Here is a 19,734-nt window from a genome sequence, read left to right as displayed (position 1 = left end):
ATCTTCCTATCACTAGACCCTGGAATATCTTGAATGATGAAATACATAGTTTGAGAGAGCATGTATTTCCAGGACCTTGAACTTCTATGATTTCATTTTATGAAAGTCAGATTAGTTAGTACTGTATAATTCATTGGATAGATGAGGTTATGGATTGATGGTTTCTTATTCTATTCCGCAGGAGAAACCTACTGATTGATGATAAAGGGTGGTCAGTATTCAAAGTGTTTTAAAATTTTTAATAAAGCTGTTAATTCAGTTCTTAGTTCTGTGAAGGGGGAATGTACAGTGTGTGTGTATTTTTAAAAAATGTATCTAATGTTTAGAATATGAGTTTATTCAATGCCCCCAAGAATCACAATGTATATGTGATAGAAAGAACAGATCATATTATCAGTCATGGAAACTGCAAGATGCAAAGAGTTGTTTTCATTTCCAAAAGCACAGAGAAGAGACTGCAGTATTTTTAAGATCAGTTTTAACATTGAGTGTCAAACCCAAGCAATAATGAGCTTAGTCTAACAAAATGGATGCTTATAAAAGCCAGCGAACCTGCCTCTTCAGAACTAGTTGCTGTCCACCAAACAGGCTGAGGAATATAGCCAGGTTCTTACTTAGTGCTGCATCTGTTTTTGAGGCTAACACTGCTGATATTTTCCTTTGCAGTTTTGGCATGACTTTCACCTAACAAGGACTTCTTACAGGGAAATAAAGTTGCTTCTTCTAAAAAGCTAAGTAAATTTACTGTTAAAGAGAATGTCCATCTCTAACAGCCGTATACTTCCTAGTTAAAAATACCTTAAAAAGTCTTTATATAATCAGTGCTTGTATTGGAGGGGAGGGGAAACACTTATCTTGAATGGATCTGCCAGAGCTTCTTTCACCTATTCTACTAAATCATGACCAATGAGAGCAACAAACATCACATGGTGCCAGGTGTTGCAAGTTTCAAGGGGCACTCAGAAAAATACATCATGGTACGTGAATTTGGTATGTGTACAGTCACAACTGTGTATTTGGTGTAGTCTGCTGCTCCATTTTTCGATATGGAAACCGTGTTGGTGAAACTAAAATACAAGGATGAATTCTCACATAATTGATGGATAATGTCTAATTGCAGTGTAGAATGATATCACTGGTATCTTGGGCCTTACTCTCAGGGCAAACAAGATGTCTAGGTAAGGTAAGTCTGATAATTAAAATTTAAAATTTTGCTGAATAAAATTCATGCTTGGTGGAGTACCCTTCATGAACAGATATGCAACTGTCTTTCTGTGTCTTTATACAGGTACTGGCAGCTTGGTCCCATGCTAATATACTCTGAAAGCCAGCTATCCTTTTTTTTCTCAAGGGGCTGAATTGCTACAGTTAGGTTTAAGCACAGTTCTCTAAAACTGTAATTAGTTTGTAAAGTGCCATTTTTTGTCAGACCTGATACTGCAGGGACTGGATACTTGCTCACCTGTTTTTTTACCCCCAAGTATATAATTTTGTGTAATTTGATACACACCAGAGAAATGAGTAGGGAACGGTAAACATTTAGTGGCTGATTTTTATTTTCCTGATAGTTGTGTGTCTATTGTCATTCTTAAAGGACACTGGTGACTTAACAGATTTTGATAAGGTATTGTACTTAATGCAATAATGTAATTGAATTATCTACACTGAGTAGATAATTCACTGCTATCTTGACCCTCTGCAGTATGCAAGATTGAAACCTAACACAGTATGTCCTTTTAATACAGCTACCTCAGTGTCAAGTGCCCAAACAGGTAATTTAATGCATATTACACAACTGCATTACTAGCAAAGTAGGGCATAAGGTGATACTGCAGCAAAATAAATCCTATCTAGCTATTTGACAAAACATTCTGGTGAAGAAGTGGAAAATAAAATGTGCATTCTGGTGTGCAGCTGAAGTCTTTCTTCTGAGCAACAAACCTGAATAAGATTTCAGGACAGCCTTCTTGAAATATCAGCTGCTCCTTTGTGTCAGTCAGGGCTACAGAGAACTGTGATACTGATACTGCAATTAAGGCCTGAGCCCAGGATTTATGCAGTCTGGCTTTAAATTCTGGCTGGGGGCTGTGCATGGACAAATGGCTTCTTTGTGCAATGCTTCCTTGTTTATAAAATTGAAAGATTCATTTTCCAGTCTCAAAGAAGTTTTGGGAGTTTAAATCCATAAATTCTGGAGGCATGCAGGTTTCATGGTATATGTGGTTATTGTGGTCATTCCAGAAGCTCCAAAGATACAAGAAAGCACCACCATGGACTAGAACAATCTAGGTGGTCACATTACAGTGATTTCATTAAGGACCAGTTTTTACTAGTTAGGTACTTTTCAGAAATATTTCTTTCTTTTTCTCTTCTTTTAAAAATCTTTCATACAGAAAATACTTCCTTTTAGGAGTGTACCAGCTTAGAATCCAATAGCTATAGGTAAATGCAACGACTTTTTTTTTTCTCACTACTTCTATGAAAAAGTTTCTGTTCAACATTAAAAACACTCTCCTTGCTAGGAATTCAGGCTTTGAGAACAATATTCATTTAGTAAATAGTTGCACTAATTTCTCAATTTGGTAATTAAGGTGTGGCATAATTTCCCAGAAGTGAAAGAGAAAAAAACAAGACCAGATTCCAGGGAGTTTAAAATAGTTCTGTTGCAACATTCCAGCCCTTTGTGGTACTCTAAAAGGGGAAAAAGGAATCACTATCGACTTGGAGAGGTGCTTTTAGTAACACAGTTGGGTGCCACAATATAAGAAAGATGTTGTTAGAAGGAGGCCAAAGGGAGGCTACGAAGATGGCGAAAGGCCTAACCAAGCCCTATGAGCTATCAGAAACTCCGATTTGGTTTGCAGAGAGTGAAGTTCTAACCAAGTACATTCCCTCTGGTTATTCCATCAGTTGTGGAATCTGGGAGGGTAGCTGGAGGAAGGAGCAGGGAAGGAACCACTATTATATGTTGGCCAAACATGAAAACTTAGTGCCATCCTTGTGGAGCTGCTTTCAAAAGTGTTCGTGTAGATTCCTTCGATGCGGTAAATGGCTTCTCTGATCACATCTATGAAGATTTCTGCAAGAACAAACTTCAAACCAGAACCTGTACTTACTTTTTTGTTACTTTGAAATACCTGTTCTGCAACTGGCATTATCTTCTTTTAATGTTCATTTAAAGCTATTAAAAAGCATATTGTCTATTTAATCTTTATAGGCATATTCACTAATTTTGATTTCTGTTTTCCAGTGCAGAGTAAACATTGGACTAAACTCTAGCAGTGGTAGTTTTATTGTTTATTGTGTAAAATGTAAATATGCAGGAGTTTTTATCAGAATGTTTCACAAACTTTTGACTAAATTAATAGTGTTAGTGGGGAACAGCCAAAAAGTTCTCTCTTATCTAATATGCTGTTTCACAAAATATAAATCAGGCTATCACTAGTCATGAAACTTTATGTAGCAGTGTATTAAAGTTAACTCTCAAAATGCGACTGTTCCCATCATTTCATCCCACATCAAGCTGCAGCTCTATGTGTATTTATTGTCGTAGAAATTTGTGTTAATGTAATGCCTGACACCTAATGAATAATTTGCAAAAGAGGTGGACTGACTTTCTCAGCATATTGTGTTTGCATCTTAATGAACATTTTCTGCTTGGTCATGATCAAAATAGGAATACATTTACATAATGTTAATCAAGTACTTGTTCTTAACATTTGGAAAAGGGCAGAACTTAAATTTAATTTTTACTGTGTGCATGTCTCTAACACAAATTTAACAACTAGTTTAAACTACAAGTTGCTGTCATGGTGAAAACTGATGTTAACTATCCCTACTACAAACTCTATATTAAATGTTCTTTTAACATGTTTTATAGATTGATATTTTATAACTCATTCCTATTGCTAGCTCTCTGGACATAAATCTTATCTGAACTTTCCCTAATCTTTCTCAACCTTTTTAATTTAGAGGATCACTTTCCATTTTTAGCTGTTCATGGAGTCATAATTCTCTTCTGCTGATTTGGTACCACTTTTTCTTTGGAACCAGAAAGTAACAGGTGCTTATAAAGATCTTTTAAAGATTTTTGACTTGCATCCTAAAGGAAGCAGATGTTTTTGGGTTTTTTTGGTTTTGTTGTTATTTTCTCCTTTCTAAAATAGGAACCTAGTCAGCTTAAAGCTGAGAGAAACAGAGAAATATTTATAGAGGTAGAAATAGTTATTTTTAGACAAAGCAATGCCAGATCTCATTTGTTTGCTACTTCTGTTCCTTGTAATGGTATTTTGTATAAAAGATTGTGAAAGGAGGCAGAAGAAAATAATTTGTGATTCTATTAATTAAAAAAAGAAAATGTCAGTCACAGACAACCTGTATTGGCTATGTAATTTTGGTGGGGTTTTTTTATGGTGGGTTGGTTTTTTTCTGTTTTGGTTGGGGTTTTTTTCTTCATATTCCAAGAGTATCATGTATTTCCGTGTTTTATTAATTGAAAACCCAAAAGTTAACATTCACCTTTCTGGAATCAGGAGGAGATTTCGAGGTAAGAGAAATGTGTATTGGCTCCCATGGAATGTTTTGGCCAAAAGATGATATGGCAGAGCACAGGGAAGTAGACTGGAAAAGTGAGAAAGATGAGACTATAGGAAAAAGAAATAAGACTAAAAAAAACCCAAAAAATCACTTTCCTGTTTCTGTGACAGCATCTTTCATCCCTTAGCAGAACTGTGCCCATAATGGTACTGCTGGCCCTGCTTTGAAATTTCAGTGCCATTCCTGTGGAGTTGAATCAGGGCTCAGTTAATTCAGTAGTTTTAACTGTCTCCGAGTGTTTAATTGTTATAAAAATCATATGCAGACTGTATGAAACAATCCTGTCCCTGAACTTGGTTCATACAGGTAGAAACCAGTTTTCTATGGGCTTCTCACTGAGATAAGCCATCTGTTATTAGTGTTAAAACACAGACCATCAGACTGCACCCTTTATTCTGCAGTAACCTTGCACAATTTATTTTCTTTTGGAAAAATAGCATGTCTGTATGCACAGCTGTAGGACAACAGGAAAAAAAAGGAACTGATACCAGTAATAGCAAAGAAATGGTAACTTGCTTTCTTTTTATTATATTCATCTAGATATGGTAACTTCATTCCTATTAATTGTTTGATTAAAGCCCATGAATTTACTGAGAAAATACCAATTTTTCTTTCAATTGCCTTTATGCAAAACTAATAGTTGTCTGACTTTTACCATCTCAACCTTTTCTTCTTAGTTGAAATGACTATGACATTTCCATAGCATCAGAGAGTTTAGACAAAATGTCTTTCTCACAGAATCTCTAGCATTGCTTTCCAGATGAAGCAAAAATCATAAGAGGGTCAAACTGAGAATCATTGTTTGTCCTTGGGAGGTGAATTTTGCTGTATTGTGATACAGCCATTGAAAATGTGCATCAGTCCTTGGTCTCCTTCAGCTCTTTGCTGTGTCTTCATTGAAAACTGTGTCACTTGTTTGTGGTTTACCATACTGGCTTAAGCCACTGGTGGAGATAAGTTTGTGACAAGAGGCTAAGATGGGAGGTAGGGCTGAGGAGGAGCAGACACATGGCCCATTCCTCATTCTTGTTAAGGCATGGTACTTCCCAGGCTCTGATGTGTCTCCCTGAGCTCTTCTGTACAATAATTGAGAGGCCAAAAGAGTTGACAAATACTGCACTGGCATCTGCAGTTTTAGGAAAGCTAAATAAAAACAGGAGACATCTGTTACCACCTCTACTATAAATACTTTGATGAAAGCAGACACTCTGGTAGTAAAGCACAAGTTTAATGACTAGCCTCATAAAGACAATTGCTGGGTTTGATTTTACAGAGAGTTTGACTGGTGTACAAAGCATACATATTAGCAGAAGTTATATAATGACAATATGAAGGTGTGTTTTGTTCTGAGAAGGAACAGCAATGTTTTAATTGTCCAGATTCTTTCTGAAAGAATGTGAATTAACCGTTCACTATTGTGAACCTTTGCATTCATTCAGTGATGGGAAGACTATTGCAAGCTGATGTGTAATAGCTGCTTTCAAAATAGATACTGACAATGGGCTCTCTTTGTGAGAGACAGAAGAGTGATTTGAGTATTTTCACTTTGAAATCAGAATTCTAGTGTCTTTAACACATTCTTTCAAATATACATGAGCGTATTTAGGTGGTTTTTTACTGGCAAAATTTTTTCCACTCGAAGTTCTGATTTTGGTGCCGTTAGATATTCTGCTGGGTCTCTGCACTTCAAGGATGGAGAAACTGATCCCTTACCATAAGTTTCATTTGCATAAGTATGCTATATCTGTGTTGCATAATTACAGACCGCCAGTACAAGCAGCAGAGTATTACATGTCTGGAACCTGAAAAAAATCTTTTAATCTGACATTTTTGTATTTTTTGTCAGTCAAGGGTTAGTTTCATTTTGCAGAATAGTTGAATAGGGAAATGATGATTGAAGTAGAAGCTGTTTCAAGCACCTAGTCTGTATATTAGTCATATGCATGTTGCTATATCAATGCTTTACTCTGTAAAATAGTTTTTCATTGTCTTTTTATTTTTCTTTATTTTTCTGTAGCAAAATATAGGTATAAAAATGTGTATGACTAACTTGGATAGAGAGATAAATCTCTGAAAATATAGCATGTAGCAGAAAACAAATGCAACTGAAAAAAACCAAATTATTTCATTTGCTACAGCATAGTGATTATCTAGACCTTGATATATATAAGAGAACTTAAGAATAAACACTTTCAAGTGGTTTCTGTTTGTCTAGTGTTCACAGCTTCTTCAGGGTAAAGGTGGGATTTTTTCAGGAAGCATACATGGATTACCAAAGGTAAATATCTTGTGAAACATTATTGTGATTATAGAGAAAAGGGCTGGAGTTTCTGTAGTTTCTGTGGGTGGTACTGTTTAATTCTGTACCACCCATGACATGGTGTAGGTGTGGTGTCAGCAGCAGGCAGCTGGAAGCGGAAAGCCTGGGCTCGAGGGAGGAGTGTGCAGGTATTGGGCCAGCCTGGCAGACCCAGCCCTGCTCTGCAACTGGTGGTTCCTTTTCCCATTCCTCTGAGCTGCACGTTTTGTGGTTTGGTGCTGAAAGACAGTGCCAGCGAGCCCAAGATGTGGCTCCCAGAAGAAGAAAAAGGAGAGAACGGCACGGAGCCCAGTGGAGCTGCATGGAGCTCAAGCTGCAGCTGCCAGAGCCACAGCCAGAACTCCGAATGTTCCAGTCCCGCTCCCACAAGGTCAGGCCCAGGAGAAGCATCAGCTGATCTGTTTCAGAGCCCTCTCAGGTCCCACTAGGTTCTGTCTTGTCCCTGTTTTCCCTCTGGTTTTGGGCTGGGGGAGGTTAAGCTTTTGTTTTCACATGTACCGCAGGCCCAGCACAGGGGTGGTCACCATTTTGCCTTTGGGAAACCACACTGGGCACTGTCTTCAGAAAGTGTTTTTGTTTGTTCTCTGGTGAATCCCCTTTTGAGGGTAAACTGCTCTTTTGTACACTTTTATTAATATTGTTGTGGTTATTACGATGTTTCAGTAAATTGTGATTCCATCTTATAATCTCTCCCAGTGTTTCCTCCACTGTCAGAAGGAGGCAGGAGAAAGGGGACAACTTGAGGGGGGTTCAATTTTCCTGCTGGGTTTTAAACCAGAATAAATATGAACAAATTAAGGTTGAGGTAGCAAATTTTGGCTAACATATAGAATTTGTGAAATGCAAAGTAGAACAAAACTCTTAACTGAAATAAAAGCATAATTTTTGTTTATTTTCTATAGGTATGATTAATCTGGGGAACTGTCTTTCAACTGCCATTATCTTAATCTGGTGACTGCTTCTGCATCAATTGATAAATATGGATTTTCGTAGATCAGAATATTAGTGTTTCCATCCCTGAGTGTTAAGCTTTATTCCTGTTGCTTTATTTTTAGTTGTTAATGGAAACTAGGCAACAGCAACGTGTATGTGGGCATCTGAACATTTGGGTGTGTTTAAGACAGAGGAATAGGAGCTTCTCAGAGGGTTTAGGAAGTACTGGGGAGATTTGACACTGGAAGCTGAACAGCTGCAGGCTTGGTGCTTAAAATGACATCTGTGAGAGGCAGCAAGGTGTGTTTGAGAAGACACTTGATAGCTGTGAACAGAACACAAGTAGGGCCATCGTAGCTGAAAACCCACAGTATGAACTTTATTATGAAGTATTTGGCATAATCATGTACTGATCACTTTTTGACATCTGTGGCCGGGAGTTACTTCAGGTGGGGTTTTTTGTTAGGGATTTGCTTTCAGGTGTACTACAATTGAATACTAGGTCTTTCTTCCTCTAAAAGAAGTGCTCTGTCTTCCCAGTGGCAGAGCTTTGAGAAGAAAGGAGTTGGATGATATGTTCCTCCCCTTTAGTTTACAAGTCTGCAATCAAAAAACTTGTTTACTGTTATTTGTGTCTGCCAGTACAAATACCAAATGTATTGAAAGATCCTCTGTTTCCTCACTTGGATGTATTGCTGGATGCTAGTAAACTTTCTCTGAACAGACCAGTGGCTCTTGGTTCCTATTTCAGTCTCTAATAAATGGGCAAAGAAATATCTCGATTAAGTTTATAATAATAGGTATGTTCTGTAGAGCAGAAGTTTGTGCTTGGAGGGAGTTTAAGGGGAGCTGAAGTGATGTCCCCAGTGTTCTCAGCCTGTTCACAAGCCTTTTGTATGTCATGTTATATTACCTCTGAGCTGGAAGATACTAAAACAAAATCCATTAAGACAAGACCTAATGTTATCTCAACTGCCTTACGTATAAAAAGATAGACGAAGACTATCATTTATCTGATAGAGAAAGCCAAATGCCCATTCCCCCTCAAATTCCTGCAGCTTTATAAACAAATAGTTGTGTTTATTCTTTGATAAAGCAGCCATAGAAAAAAGGCTGAGGCAGTAGATTACATAAGCCTAATGGTTGGAAGATAGGATCCTCAGACCACTTATTGCTTTCTGGCCTCAGAGTGTTCCCATTCAAGTAAATTAAAAGCTACCTAAAAAAACCTTAAAAGCTTTTGAAACTGCATGATTGTTTGTTTGTTTGTTTGTTTGTAGCTAGCACTACTTCTTTACCTCCAGTTCACCTGGTTAACCATCAAGAGTGCCTGGTGTTCTTTCATTGAAGTATACAGGAGTATATTTTTCTACTCTCTAAGATGGTTTCCCACCTATTTTAGTGGGTTTTTAATAGATATTTTTATTTTAACTTCACGTACTAGAACTATGGTTGTATTTTAATGGTGGTTTTCAGTAAACCCTCAGACTCCTTCTCTCCAGTTTGGGTTAACAAACAAGTTCTTATTCAACTGCAAAATGTAAAATAAAAGGAGAATATTGTCAATTATGAATGACTAGGCTTATTAGCTGTGTCCAGACATATATTGCAGAATTCTGATGCCCTTCCCAAGGGTCAGTTTGAGATAGCTGTGAGCTGCCAGGTTTACTTTGTGTAGACTATTCCCAGCTCTCACCAAAATAACACAGACTTTTTGAACTTTTTTGCAACTGTATGTGAACTTACGTACAAATGAGAAATTCTGGATTCAGTGCTGTCTCTTTAGTGGAGTGTGGAATATCACAACATACTCTCTCTGATTTGTAGCCAACTTCTACATTATTTTTTCTTTCCAATTCTTTTCCTTCCTCCCCATGTTTAATGCACTTTGATCTCCTAACTTCGCCACATGAATTGGGTAATTAAGTATGTTGTCTTGGTTGTGCCTGAAGCCCTAACTGTTGTTAGCCTGGAGTAATTAATAGCAATATTTAAATCCTTTTGGAGGTCATCAGTGATCTTGAAGGTTGGTTTGTCTTTAAGACCATTGAAACAGAAGAAAGTCTGTATGTTCCTTTGCTTGTATTGTGTTTGTGCAGAAAGAGAAATGACATTAAAGAAGCTGAATGTATAGAAGAATAACATTACAAGCTTTCATTGGTGAGTCCAGGAAGAAAACAGCAAATTCAGTTTATGTGCAGACTAAAAATTTACGCTACTATTGACTTACATGCAAAAGGAAACATTCATGCGGTACTTAATGTGTTCTGAAGTTTTGATGAAATAATATTTTGGAGGTTTGTTAGTTTTCAGGTAGCTGAAGTTATCAATTTATCAGCTGTGAAATACAGCTCCCATGGCGCAGATGATATCTGTACCTTACCTCCCATACTCGCCATTGCTCTTGGATGCCATGTTCAGCAACTGATGATCTCTGTCTTGTGTTTTAATAGCATTAATATTTACTTTTCTTTTTAAGTCCTGGCAGTGAAGCAGAAGGTTCTGATTAAGTGTAATCCAAGACAATACTGTATTTCAAAATAGTTGTATTGATTGCAACAGCGGATATTACTTTGCCCTTAAACAAAGGGAGCAGTTTATTTTCATACTAATTTGATGTTATATACCTTAATCTTTGCAACTTGAGTATCTTTCATGTCTGAATGATATAAACAATGTGTTTGCTATTCTAGCCAAGACAGTTCATTATAGCTTATAGTGGGAAGGTTTAACAGATTTTTGGCCTGTGATACAATAATCGGTTCTGACAAACCTGTGAAGCTCTGTAGTGCTTCAATGTCTTCTACTGATTTTCAGCCAAAAGTAAGAATGCAAACTGGAGAAGTCTTAATTTTTAACTGTAACTGAAACGTATGTGTATTCTTTCGTGGGTAGTTTATTGGTTTTGATCCTATATTGTGTGCCTAAGGATAAAAACATAGGAATAAATAAGATTATCTGATATGTAAGGGACATGAAAAGATATGGATTAAAAATAGGTTGCTGTCTCATAGGTTTTACATGGATGCTTCTGTTTTTTTCAGTGATTTGATGTTGGCTAATGGAAAATGTTAAGTGTATTTCCTTCTTTTCTTTTTATATAAGTTTCTGACAGGAAATCTGTAGCTAAATAACAGTTTATAATTTCCATCTGTTCATGTATAATAGTGTCTTATAATGCAGTCCAGATTGCTGCCCAATGGAAATGTCCTATAGCAGGAGATAGGCTTTCAAGTGATTGTTGTACATGCTAATTATTTTCTTAAATGAGTACTTCATTTAATTTTGAAGACATGGAACTCATTTTAAAGACAGCTTCCTTGATGCAAAAATTCCCACTAACTAGCAGAGATAGTGCCTCATCTTTCTAGTGACACTATTTTTTAAAAGAAAGGTTTGCATAGTTGTACTACTATGGTAAAATAAGAACATAAAATGCATCCTTAGATTCAGGTAGGCAACAGAAACAGGAAAATGGCTGAAATGTTTCTTAGTCACAAACTTTTGCAATCTCTGCGGTGTGTTTCTCAGCTAGTGAGGGCTAGATTAAAGAGCATTTATTGTAATAGATATAATTTTAATTCTGAGAATGCACATGATTTCCTCAAGTATTTAAACTAATTGATAAAACTGTTAAAACACTAGCTTTTGAAAGGTGTGTGTCAGCATATATTTTACAGTGAAGATTTCTACCCTTCCCAGCTGGGAAGAAGGACTTGGTAATGGGAACCAGGTGTATCTGTACAGTGAGAAAACAAGACAGCAAATAAAAAACCCTTACTTGCGTTATTCATGCTTTTCATCATGTCAGTCTTGATTTTTGCACAACTGACTGCAAATCATTGCAGGGGAGTTGGACTAGATGACCTTTAAAAGCCCCTTCTAACCCAAACTATTCTCTGATAAATGGTAAATTATTGTTGCTTTCTTTATAAACTTTGCAATCAAGTTACCTTTAAATACCTATACTGCCTGAGAGTTTCCTGCTTTCACATGTAATAATAATCTGAATAATAAAATTAACATGACAAATAATTTTAATATTTATCAGTTTAGGACTAATTTAAGGACAACTGTATTGTGTGTTAAATGAGCCAGGATGCTGTCTGTGACTTCCAAACTGGGCTGAAAGTGACTCTGAGAGGCAGAACTGTGCTCAGCCTAGTGAGGTTAAGCTTTGTAATAGTCTAAATAATTATTATCAAGAGCTCTCACTTCCTGAAAAAAATGTGTTTCATATCTGTGGTGGATTTCCTTTCACCAAGACAGTTTGTTGCAGTTGTTTTAGTGGCACGAATGTGAATTTCTATGGGTTTTTGCAGCTCTGTTGTTATCAATTCAGAAATGTTCTCAATAGGTAAGATGATTTCCTATGGTTTGTTTCCTGTGGCTATGTGCTTTGCACAGGGTGACCCTTCACAGAGGAGCTGGGAGTACTCCATCTCAAGTTCAGAAGTTGGAACTAGTCATGTTTCTAGTCACGAGGGAGTATGTCTCTATCATTTTGGAAAATGAAAAGCCATTGGATTCAACTGCTTTTTTGATGAATATACTGGATGAGTTTGTATCTGGGCTGAAAGCAGGGATTGTTCTCAAATGCTTATATCCACAACAGATGTGCAGAGACAGCCAGTCTGACTCCCACGGCTTAGTTGGGCCAGACAGCGCCATTAAACTTGTGTCAATTACCCCACTGCAGTCACAGCACAGCACTCGACAGCTTCCCTCTGATGTCAGGAGACGTCTGGCGTGTTCTGATGCACAGTCATCTTTTCCTCGGAGAGAAGCAGCATGAAACTCCTTTGCTTCTAAGGTGTTGAGAGCCATGATTTAAAAACAAAACCAAAACCTCACAATACCTAAACCTCTGAGCAGCCGGAAGGCACAAAAGCAGAACAGAGCTGTGGCAGCTCAGTGCTGTTTTGTTCAACAGGAAATGTATTTTGAAAGAAACCTTACTCTGTACAATAGTAAATACAGTTTTTAGAAGCCAATATATTACAGAAATTGTACCTGAGCTGAAGAACAGGTTAAAATAGTTCATGGGGCATACAAAATTACTGAAGTTCCAGTTACTGTTACTTTACACTGATATGTAAAGTCAAGTGAAATTTCTACTACCTGTTGTATTTGCCGTCTTGTGACATTGAACTGCAGAGAGGCGCCTTTTCCGTAGCCTTTGGAAGAAATGGCTGCTATTTTAACCAAATTACTGTTGGGATAATTTGTCCACATTTGGGAACACAGAGGGGAGGCCACTTGGACAGAATAAGTTCTTTTAAATTTGACATTGTTTTGCTGAAAAAATAGCTATACATATGTACTGCAGTACAGTCCTGTATCTTGCTTGAGAGTTCTCTTATCTTCTCAGTTGGCCGTAGGCTAGTAGCATACAGAGATGTGAAGTCCTGATCTACAACGATTTCGATACAGAATTTCTTTTTGTGAAAAGGGACCCATTTCCTCATTGATAGTGTGATGTATGAAACATAGTGAGAATTTTTACCCTGCATCAATTTTAATCCTGCATATTGATGTCAGCCCAAGATATCTTTGCCTTCTGAGAAGAAGATAAGTTGGTATGAACTGGGTGTCAGAAGAGGTGTGAAAATATTTTGAGGTGGTTGTTTGGAAACTAAGAGAAGTTACTTTAATCTAGGAATGTAAAAGTATTAAGACTTCAGAAATTATTTTAATATGAGTAAGGGAGGTTGGTGTTTACAACTTACGTACAGCCACAGTGTTTCTGCCTTTTTAAGGATAAACTGTGAATTGGAAAAGAAGATAAAAATGAAGGGGTGGATATAGAACAGTAACTGAGCAGTTGAAGGATGAGAGTATGTGCATTTTCAATATTTACTCATCGTGGAGCTTCCTTTGCACCACATGATACTATAAAGGACTATTGCCTCTTGACTTCTCCTTTGTCTTTTCTGCCCAAACTTGTGTATTAATTGTTCCTGCCATAGTATGATGTCTTCTGAGCACTGTTGTCACATGGGTAATTCCCTCTTTAACCACTGCAACTAAATTTACTGAGTATCACGATTCAAAGTTCAATTTATTTTATTTCCAGTAATTTATTTTTTAACTTTGTTATTTTATTCCTTATGTAACAATGTTGCCAGAGTCTGTATCATGACAGAGAAGTCCTTTTCATGTTTCCCTCTGCTCACTCAGTCTGAAGAGCAACTTCAGTATTTAACATGTATCTCGAGGGTGGTGTGTCATCAGAATTCACCAGTGGTATTTTTTGCTTTGAAGTATCCCAGCTAAATAATACATTTCTTATAAAAAACTGTATCAATCAGTATATCCTCCCACAGAAGTTTATAGTAGTGTTATTGTAGCCCCTCCCCCTAGTAATGCTTGGATTAAAATATTTTTCTGATTTAAATATCTTTAAATATCTTAAGTATCAACTTGCATTTCATATAGCATAAGGGAAGAATTGTGTGGTTTTTTGTACCTGCTCTGTTTGAATTACCAACAGATATTAATGTATATATATCCATACATGGTTGCAGCTTGTTAACATAAAAATGAACTTTTGAACCTTACTGTTCATATACACAAAAATAGTAATTGAGACTAATGGAATTTAAGGATGGAAACTTAATACAACAGCAAGGGAAATTTAAATTGTATATATGGAAACCATGGATGGTCACTGGAGACTTAAACCAAAAGCAACTCGGGAGAATTTAGGTTTGGGAATGGAGATGTGAAGAACAGAGAGCAGAATTCAGTAGTGTTAATACTGGCATAGAAAGGAAGTGTTATGGCTGTACAGCTTCTCTGGAGAAAGCTGAATTCAGACCAACACCTGCACCTCTGGTGGGGGCACAGACTTCTCAGTGTTCCAGCTTCTTTGGGAAGTTGGGCTGTGAAGTTTCCACAAACCTTTTCTTCAGAATAGTTTTAGCATTGCTATTCATAACTGTGCTGTGTAATATTTCTTTAAAATCAAGTTAAAATATCATCAGTGCCTTGGTATTGACAGTTCAAAACACTTCCGCTCTCAATGGCAGCAAAAGGATTATTGCCTTACAGAGCTCTGCGGGTTTCAGCCTTATTAGAAATGGGTTAATGCTAGATTTTAGCCTGTTGACTATTGTTGGAAGGAGATTACTCTGCTTGTATAAAATAAAATCTGACAATTGAAATTCTTAATGTCTGCAAAAGATAATCTGACCAAATATGTGTATGTTCCTAGTGTTTGGTTTGGGGTGGTTTGGTTTTTTTTCAAGACCAGTCAACTCTTTGCATACTGTGCAATTCTGACTGCTAACAAAACAGTATGTAAAGCTAAATTAACTTTCTTGTCATAAAATGAGTATTTTAATGAATTTGAAATACCAAAAGAGAATCTTGATTCCTCTTTTTTGCTGGACTTACTGCAGGGAATACGTAAGAATTATTTTTGACTTTTATTTCAATGGCATTGCCTTACCCAGCATAACATTCTGCAGTTCTGACTTTTAGTAAGTTCAGTGATGATATGTCTTCTGATAATGAATAATTATGCTGTATTGTGGTCAGGAAGCATTTGTAGAGATTGATGAATACTGCTTTGTTGTATCCTTTACTGCTGTGGGACCAAAGTACTGAGCAAGGGGCTGGAATTGTTTTTAACTTTTTGTAATAGCTACCTGAGATGCAGTTGAGGGAATGATTTGCCCTTCTGTTCTGGACAAATTTTCATCAAGTGACTGTCCTTCTTGTTCAAAAAGAGATTTGGGAGAAGACCAGAATATTTCTCATGCATGTAGGAAAGGAATTCTTTTTAATTAAAAAGCTTAATCCAATTTAAATCAGGATTAACACCAAGAGGCTTTCAGTAAGCCAGCTAGCTCTTCTACCAGAGGGAAGTTTTTTGTACAAAACCACCCTACTGTACACATCACTAGCCCTGGATTGTTTCTGTTTTTACCGAGCACAAGGAGCTCCATATCACACTGACATGAAATTAGGTCAAGCTCATGCTTGTTTAATTTTGATTTTGCTAATCCATGTCTGCTGCAAAGAGATGTATAGTAGTGATGTTGATATGCAAGTATTTGAAGTACAATTGCCCCTGTTTCTTAGCATGGAGAAGATGGTTGTGGAAGGTTTGCATTAGCTGCTAGTTGTGTCACAAATGTTCTATAATGTATGGTTTCAAACTCATATTGAGGATTTCATCTGGACTTCTCTCATGAAAGACCAGTTGAACTTCCAGGGTAGGGCTAGGGGGGGTTCGTGTTGTGAGGACTTCTTTGTAGTGTTCCTTCTATGGACCCCTTTGAGTCCACTGGAGCACTGCTCCTTTGAATCCTCCAAAAGTCAGAGGGGAAGGTCTTCCCTTAAAGCAGGTGATTATTTTATTCCAAAAGGAGCCAGGTTGATACTGCCTGTATTTTTATTCCTAGTTCTTCCTGAGGATAGCTTGGACTTAGGTGTGAAGAGGGGAAGGATACAGCAAGAAGAGTTTTCCAGAGATAATTACTAAGGCTTAATTTAGTGTTTCTTGTAATTCTAGCATTTAATTAAAAATAGGGATTTTTTTGTACTTTCATTTACTTAAAACGGCTTTGATGTTCCTGAAATGTAATTTTTAAGTGGTCTATATGTTGTTAGAGCTTGTCTTTATTTATGCTTATCTTTTGATCTCCATTTCAGATGAGATCTTTAGGCTGCAAACCTTAGATTAGAAAAAAAGATAAAGCAGTATTTTTTATCTATGTTGATATTTTAGCTACATGAAGTAGCAAATAGCTTGATTAACAATTCACATTTTTGAGGGAAATATAAAACTTACTTCTGGTTTATGTGTAAAGCAACCAGGGTATAGAATTAAATTGAAGTTCTTAAATGAAGCGAAGACCAAGATAAATGGTTTCCATAAAGAAAACAAAAAATATAATCAAGAGCTTACCTAATCAGTATTTTAAAAATGTAATTAAAATTAATACTGTAATGACTTAACAACTGTGGGGTGCACACAGGCTCATTTCTCGTTTTTTAAAACTTTTTCCAAAACTTCTCTTATAGACAAACTCTTATAAAAACATTAAGGATAGAATTCGTGTTTATCGCTGTAAATACCTAATCTATACATAGCCAGTGTCAATTAAGCAAACATCACGCTTTATCTGTTGGTGCTACACAGAGTTCTCATAAGGTTATTTTGGTACTCTAACTTCCTAAGATTCCTACTAAAATATTTAGCTCTTCTACCTTGACCACGTCAGCTGCCGTTCTGATCAGAAGGCAGTGCTGTTTGCTGTCTTCCTTTTTTTGGCTCTTAGACCAGATGGCAATAGCTTGTTTTCCAGATTAGGTTAGTTTAGCCAAGAAGTGTGAAGAGAAGCAGGGGTAGAAGTATGATATGTTGTGAATAACAGTGTATCTTAGCAATTAGTTTTATTAAACCTGATGGCAACTATTACTAGAATACAGCATTGTCCTTACATATAGGCCTTTCAATGATTTTAACAGATAGTTTAGTGATTTTTTTTGCTAGTCAATGCCCTTTAAAAAAAGTAAATTATTATATGGCTGCAGAAAGCTTATATAGTAATATAAATAACAAATACGTATAAATAAGCACCAGTCTCCAAGCTGCCTTACTAAATAGAGTCAGACACTCTATATTGATCTTGCTTTTTTTCACTATTTGAATTGGATTTTTCTTGAAGGAGTGACATGCACATTTGTATAGTGGAATGCTTGTGACAACTGTATGTGTGTAGAAAACAGTTCCATTAACTTTTCTTGCTAACACTGGAGACCTGCATTAAGATATTAAGGCACTATAAATAAGAGCAAACCCTGCTGTTATATACTCAGCTGAGGTTTATTATTTAGAGAACCAATCCCTGGTTGGCATCTATTTTTCTTTGCTTTTGTCATAGTCACAGTGCTTCATAACAGTTTTCTGACAATTTTGGGGTTCTGAAAAGCCACAAGCTTCTTCCTTGTGTGATTACGTCCTTCTCTTTACAGCTATCTGTTTACTTGTCCTAACGAAACAAGGAATTGCAAGTGACTGGGAGAAAACAAAGATGAATGGTGACTGTTGTGTTTGCTCTCATGCTAATTCATCAACTTGAAGTCAACGTTTGGGTCGAGCAAAACAGATAAGTCTGAAGTTGGAAAGTTTATGGAGCTGCTTGACATATGCTTATTTTTAAATATACTATGACATCATGGTGCCTAAAGATGTTGCTTCTGTAGCTTTTTACCTGACTTCATAGTTAGTATTATGTGCAGTAGTCAGGAGTCATAGCAGTGATGCTGTAGTTAGAGCTGAAGATATGTTTTAAGTTTGCACCTTTTGTTTTAAAGCATTTACAAATTTTTGAAGATTTCATATTTGGTGGAATTAAGCCTTCTATTTTTTTCTGTTTTATTGGATGCTGTTTTACAGAAATATCTGCTATAAGCCATACTGTTTCTGGGAATAGCCATGCTTGTTGGGGTACCTAAACTTTGATCTATATATGCAATTCATGTGATGTGTAACTTCCCATGGGATTTTGTCTCGTTTTGCCCTTCCTGGGACAACCTGAGATGTAGGCCCTTACCTGTCCTGTATTTTATGTGACTAAGAGACAGGTTGACTTAATAGTACATGCATGGTGTTCCTGGTCTTAAATCCCAAAAGGGCCACAATGTAGTCTTTTTTGTGCAGTGGAATGCTGGAAGAAAAAATATAAGGCTTTATGCTAACTTTAGTTTTAAGGAAAAAAAAAAGACAAAGCAAATACTTGGTCAGACCCTAATCTCTCTTCCTTACAAAATTTGCAGAAAAATGAGAAATGCAGGCTCTGATGTTCAAATCAGGTTGGATGTACATGTGGGAGAGTGATTTCACTGTTGGGTAAACCTTTTTTCTTTTAGTTTAAAATCAAAGCCTTAACAGTATTATTCACTAATCAATATCTACTTACATGTTTAAAATAAAGCCCTGGTACAAATGCTATCTTGGAATAAAGTGACGGATATCAAATGCTAATGGAACTGTAGCAGGCTTTTCAGAATTGCTACTTCTAATTTTCAGGCAGCTGCTGCTTTAGATTTCAGTTAACAATCTCAGTGCCTCCTTGGAGATCTGTGTTGGGATTTTTGAGGGGGGTTATTTTTTCTTTTGACTAGCTCCAATGAGCATTTGTTGGAGTTTGAAAACAATTCTATCTGGACAGTTCTGAAGTGCAGAACAGTCTTTTCCTTCTGTTCTGTAAGTGCATTAACCACTACAAAAGAAAATGTTTTGGCAATATTAGTGACTTATACTTGGTCACCAAACTACTGGGGTTTATTACAAAGTATCTTTTATACCTCTTTCTTCTCATGCATTACTGGAAAATAAACAAGCTGGAATAAAATTTCTAAAGTTAGTCAATATAATTTTTTGCCACTAAGGCAACTGAATTCTTAGAAGGGGAAGAAAACATGGGGTTTTGATCTGACTGAAGAAACTTAAAATTACTTTTCTGATATTATTTTAAGCTTTTTACTCTCTTTCCATCCTGGTTTGTGCTTTGCATGGGATCTTCACTTGCTGTAGGTCAGAACTGGGTTCACAGCACATATGTTCTAAGGCTGTCCTGAATTTGAAGACTTTTTAAAGATAAATGTTAAGTTAAAGGTTTTAGCAGGTATTTCATAAATACCTTGCAAATGAGACCAACAGTATTTTTTGTCTAAAATGCAAATAACTAAAATACCTTAAGGGTTAAGATGTTTTTAATTAGGAAAGTTGTTCTGAACTACACAAATAAATATCTAAGAAAAAAAGAAAGCAAAAGGTCTAAGTTATTCTTTTAACCAGAATAAGGTATGGCTACTGTGTAAGGCATTAGCAGTGCTTTCCAGAAGTGTCATTCCCTGAATGGTATCAT

The 19,734-nt window shown here is 36.5% G+C and overlaps 1 protein-coding gene across 2 annotated transcripts in view; it reads left to right on the top strand.

Annotated features, from left to right (window-relative positions):
- The window catches only part of HS2ST1 (heparan sulfate 2-O-sulfotransferase 1), a 79,823-nt gene that overhangs the window by 32,760 nt on the left and 27,329 nt on the right, over positions 1–19,734 (top strand). The window contains exon 1 of one of the 2 annotated variants that reach the window (XM_017729952.1): positions 17,881–17,902. The exons of the other annotated variant lie outside the window; for it this stretch is intronic. Within the exon in view, the coding sequence (XP_017585441.1) occupies positions 17,896–17,902 (7 nt within the window). The 5' untranslated portion in view covers positions 17,881–17,895. Of the gene's footprint in view, positions 1–17,880; positions 17,903–19,734 lie in introns of those variants that run through there. 2 annotated transcript variants of the gene reach the window in all.

The sequence above is a fragment of the Corvus brachyrhynchos genome, unplaced genomic scaffold, assembly GCF_000691975.1.
Source record: "Corvus brachyrhynchos isolate BGI_N302 unplaced genomic scaffold, ASM69197v1 scaffold101, whole genome shotgun sequence".
Taxonomy (NCBI): Eukaryota; Metazoa; Chordata; class Aves; order Passeriformes; family Corvidae; genus Corvus; species Corvus brachyrhynchos.
The sequence above is the reverse complement of the archived record's forward strand: the minus strand, read 5'-3'. Positions and strand labels throughout refer to the sequence as shown.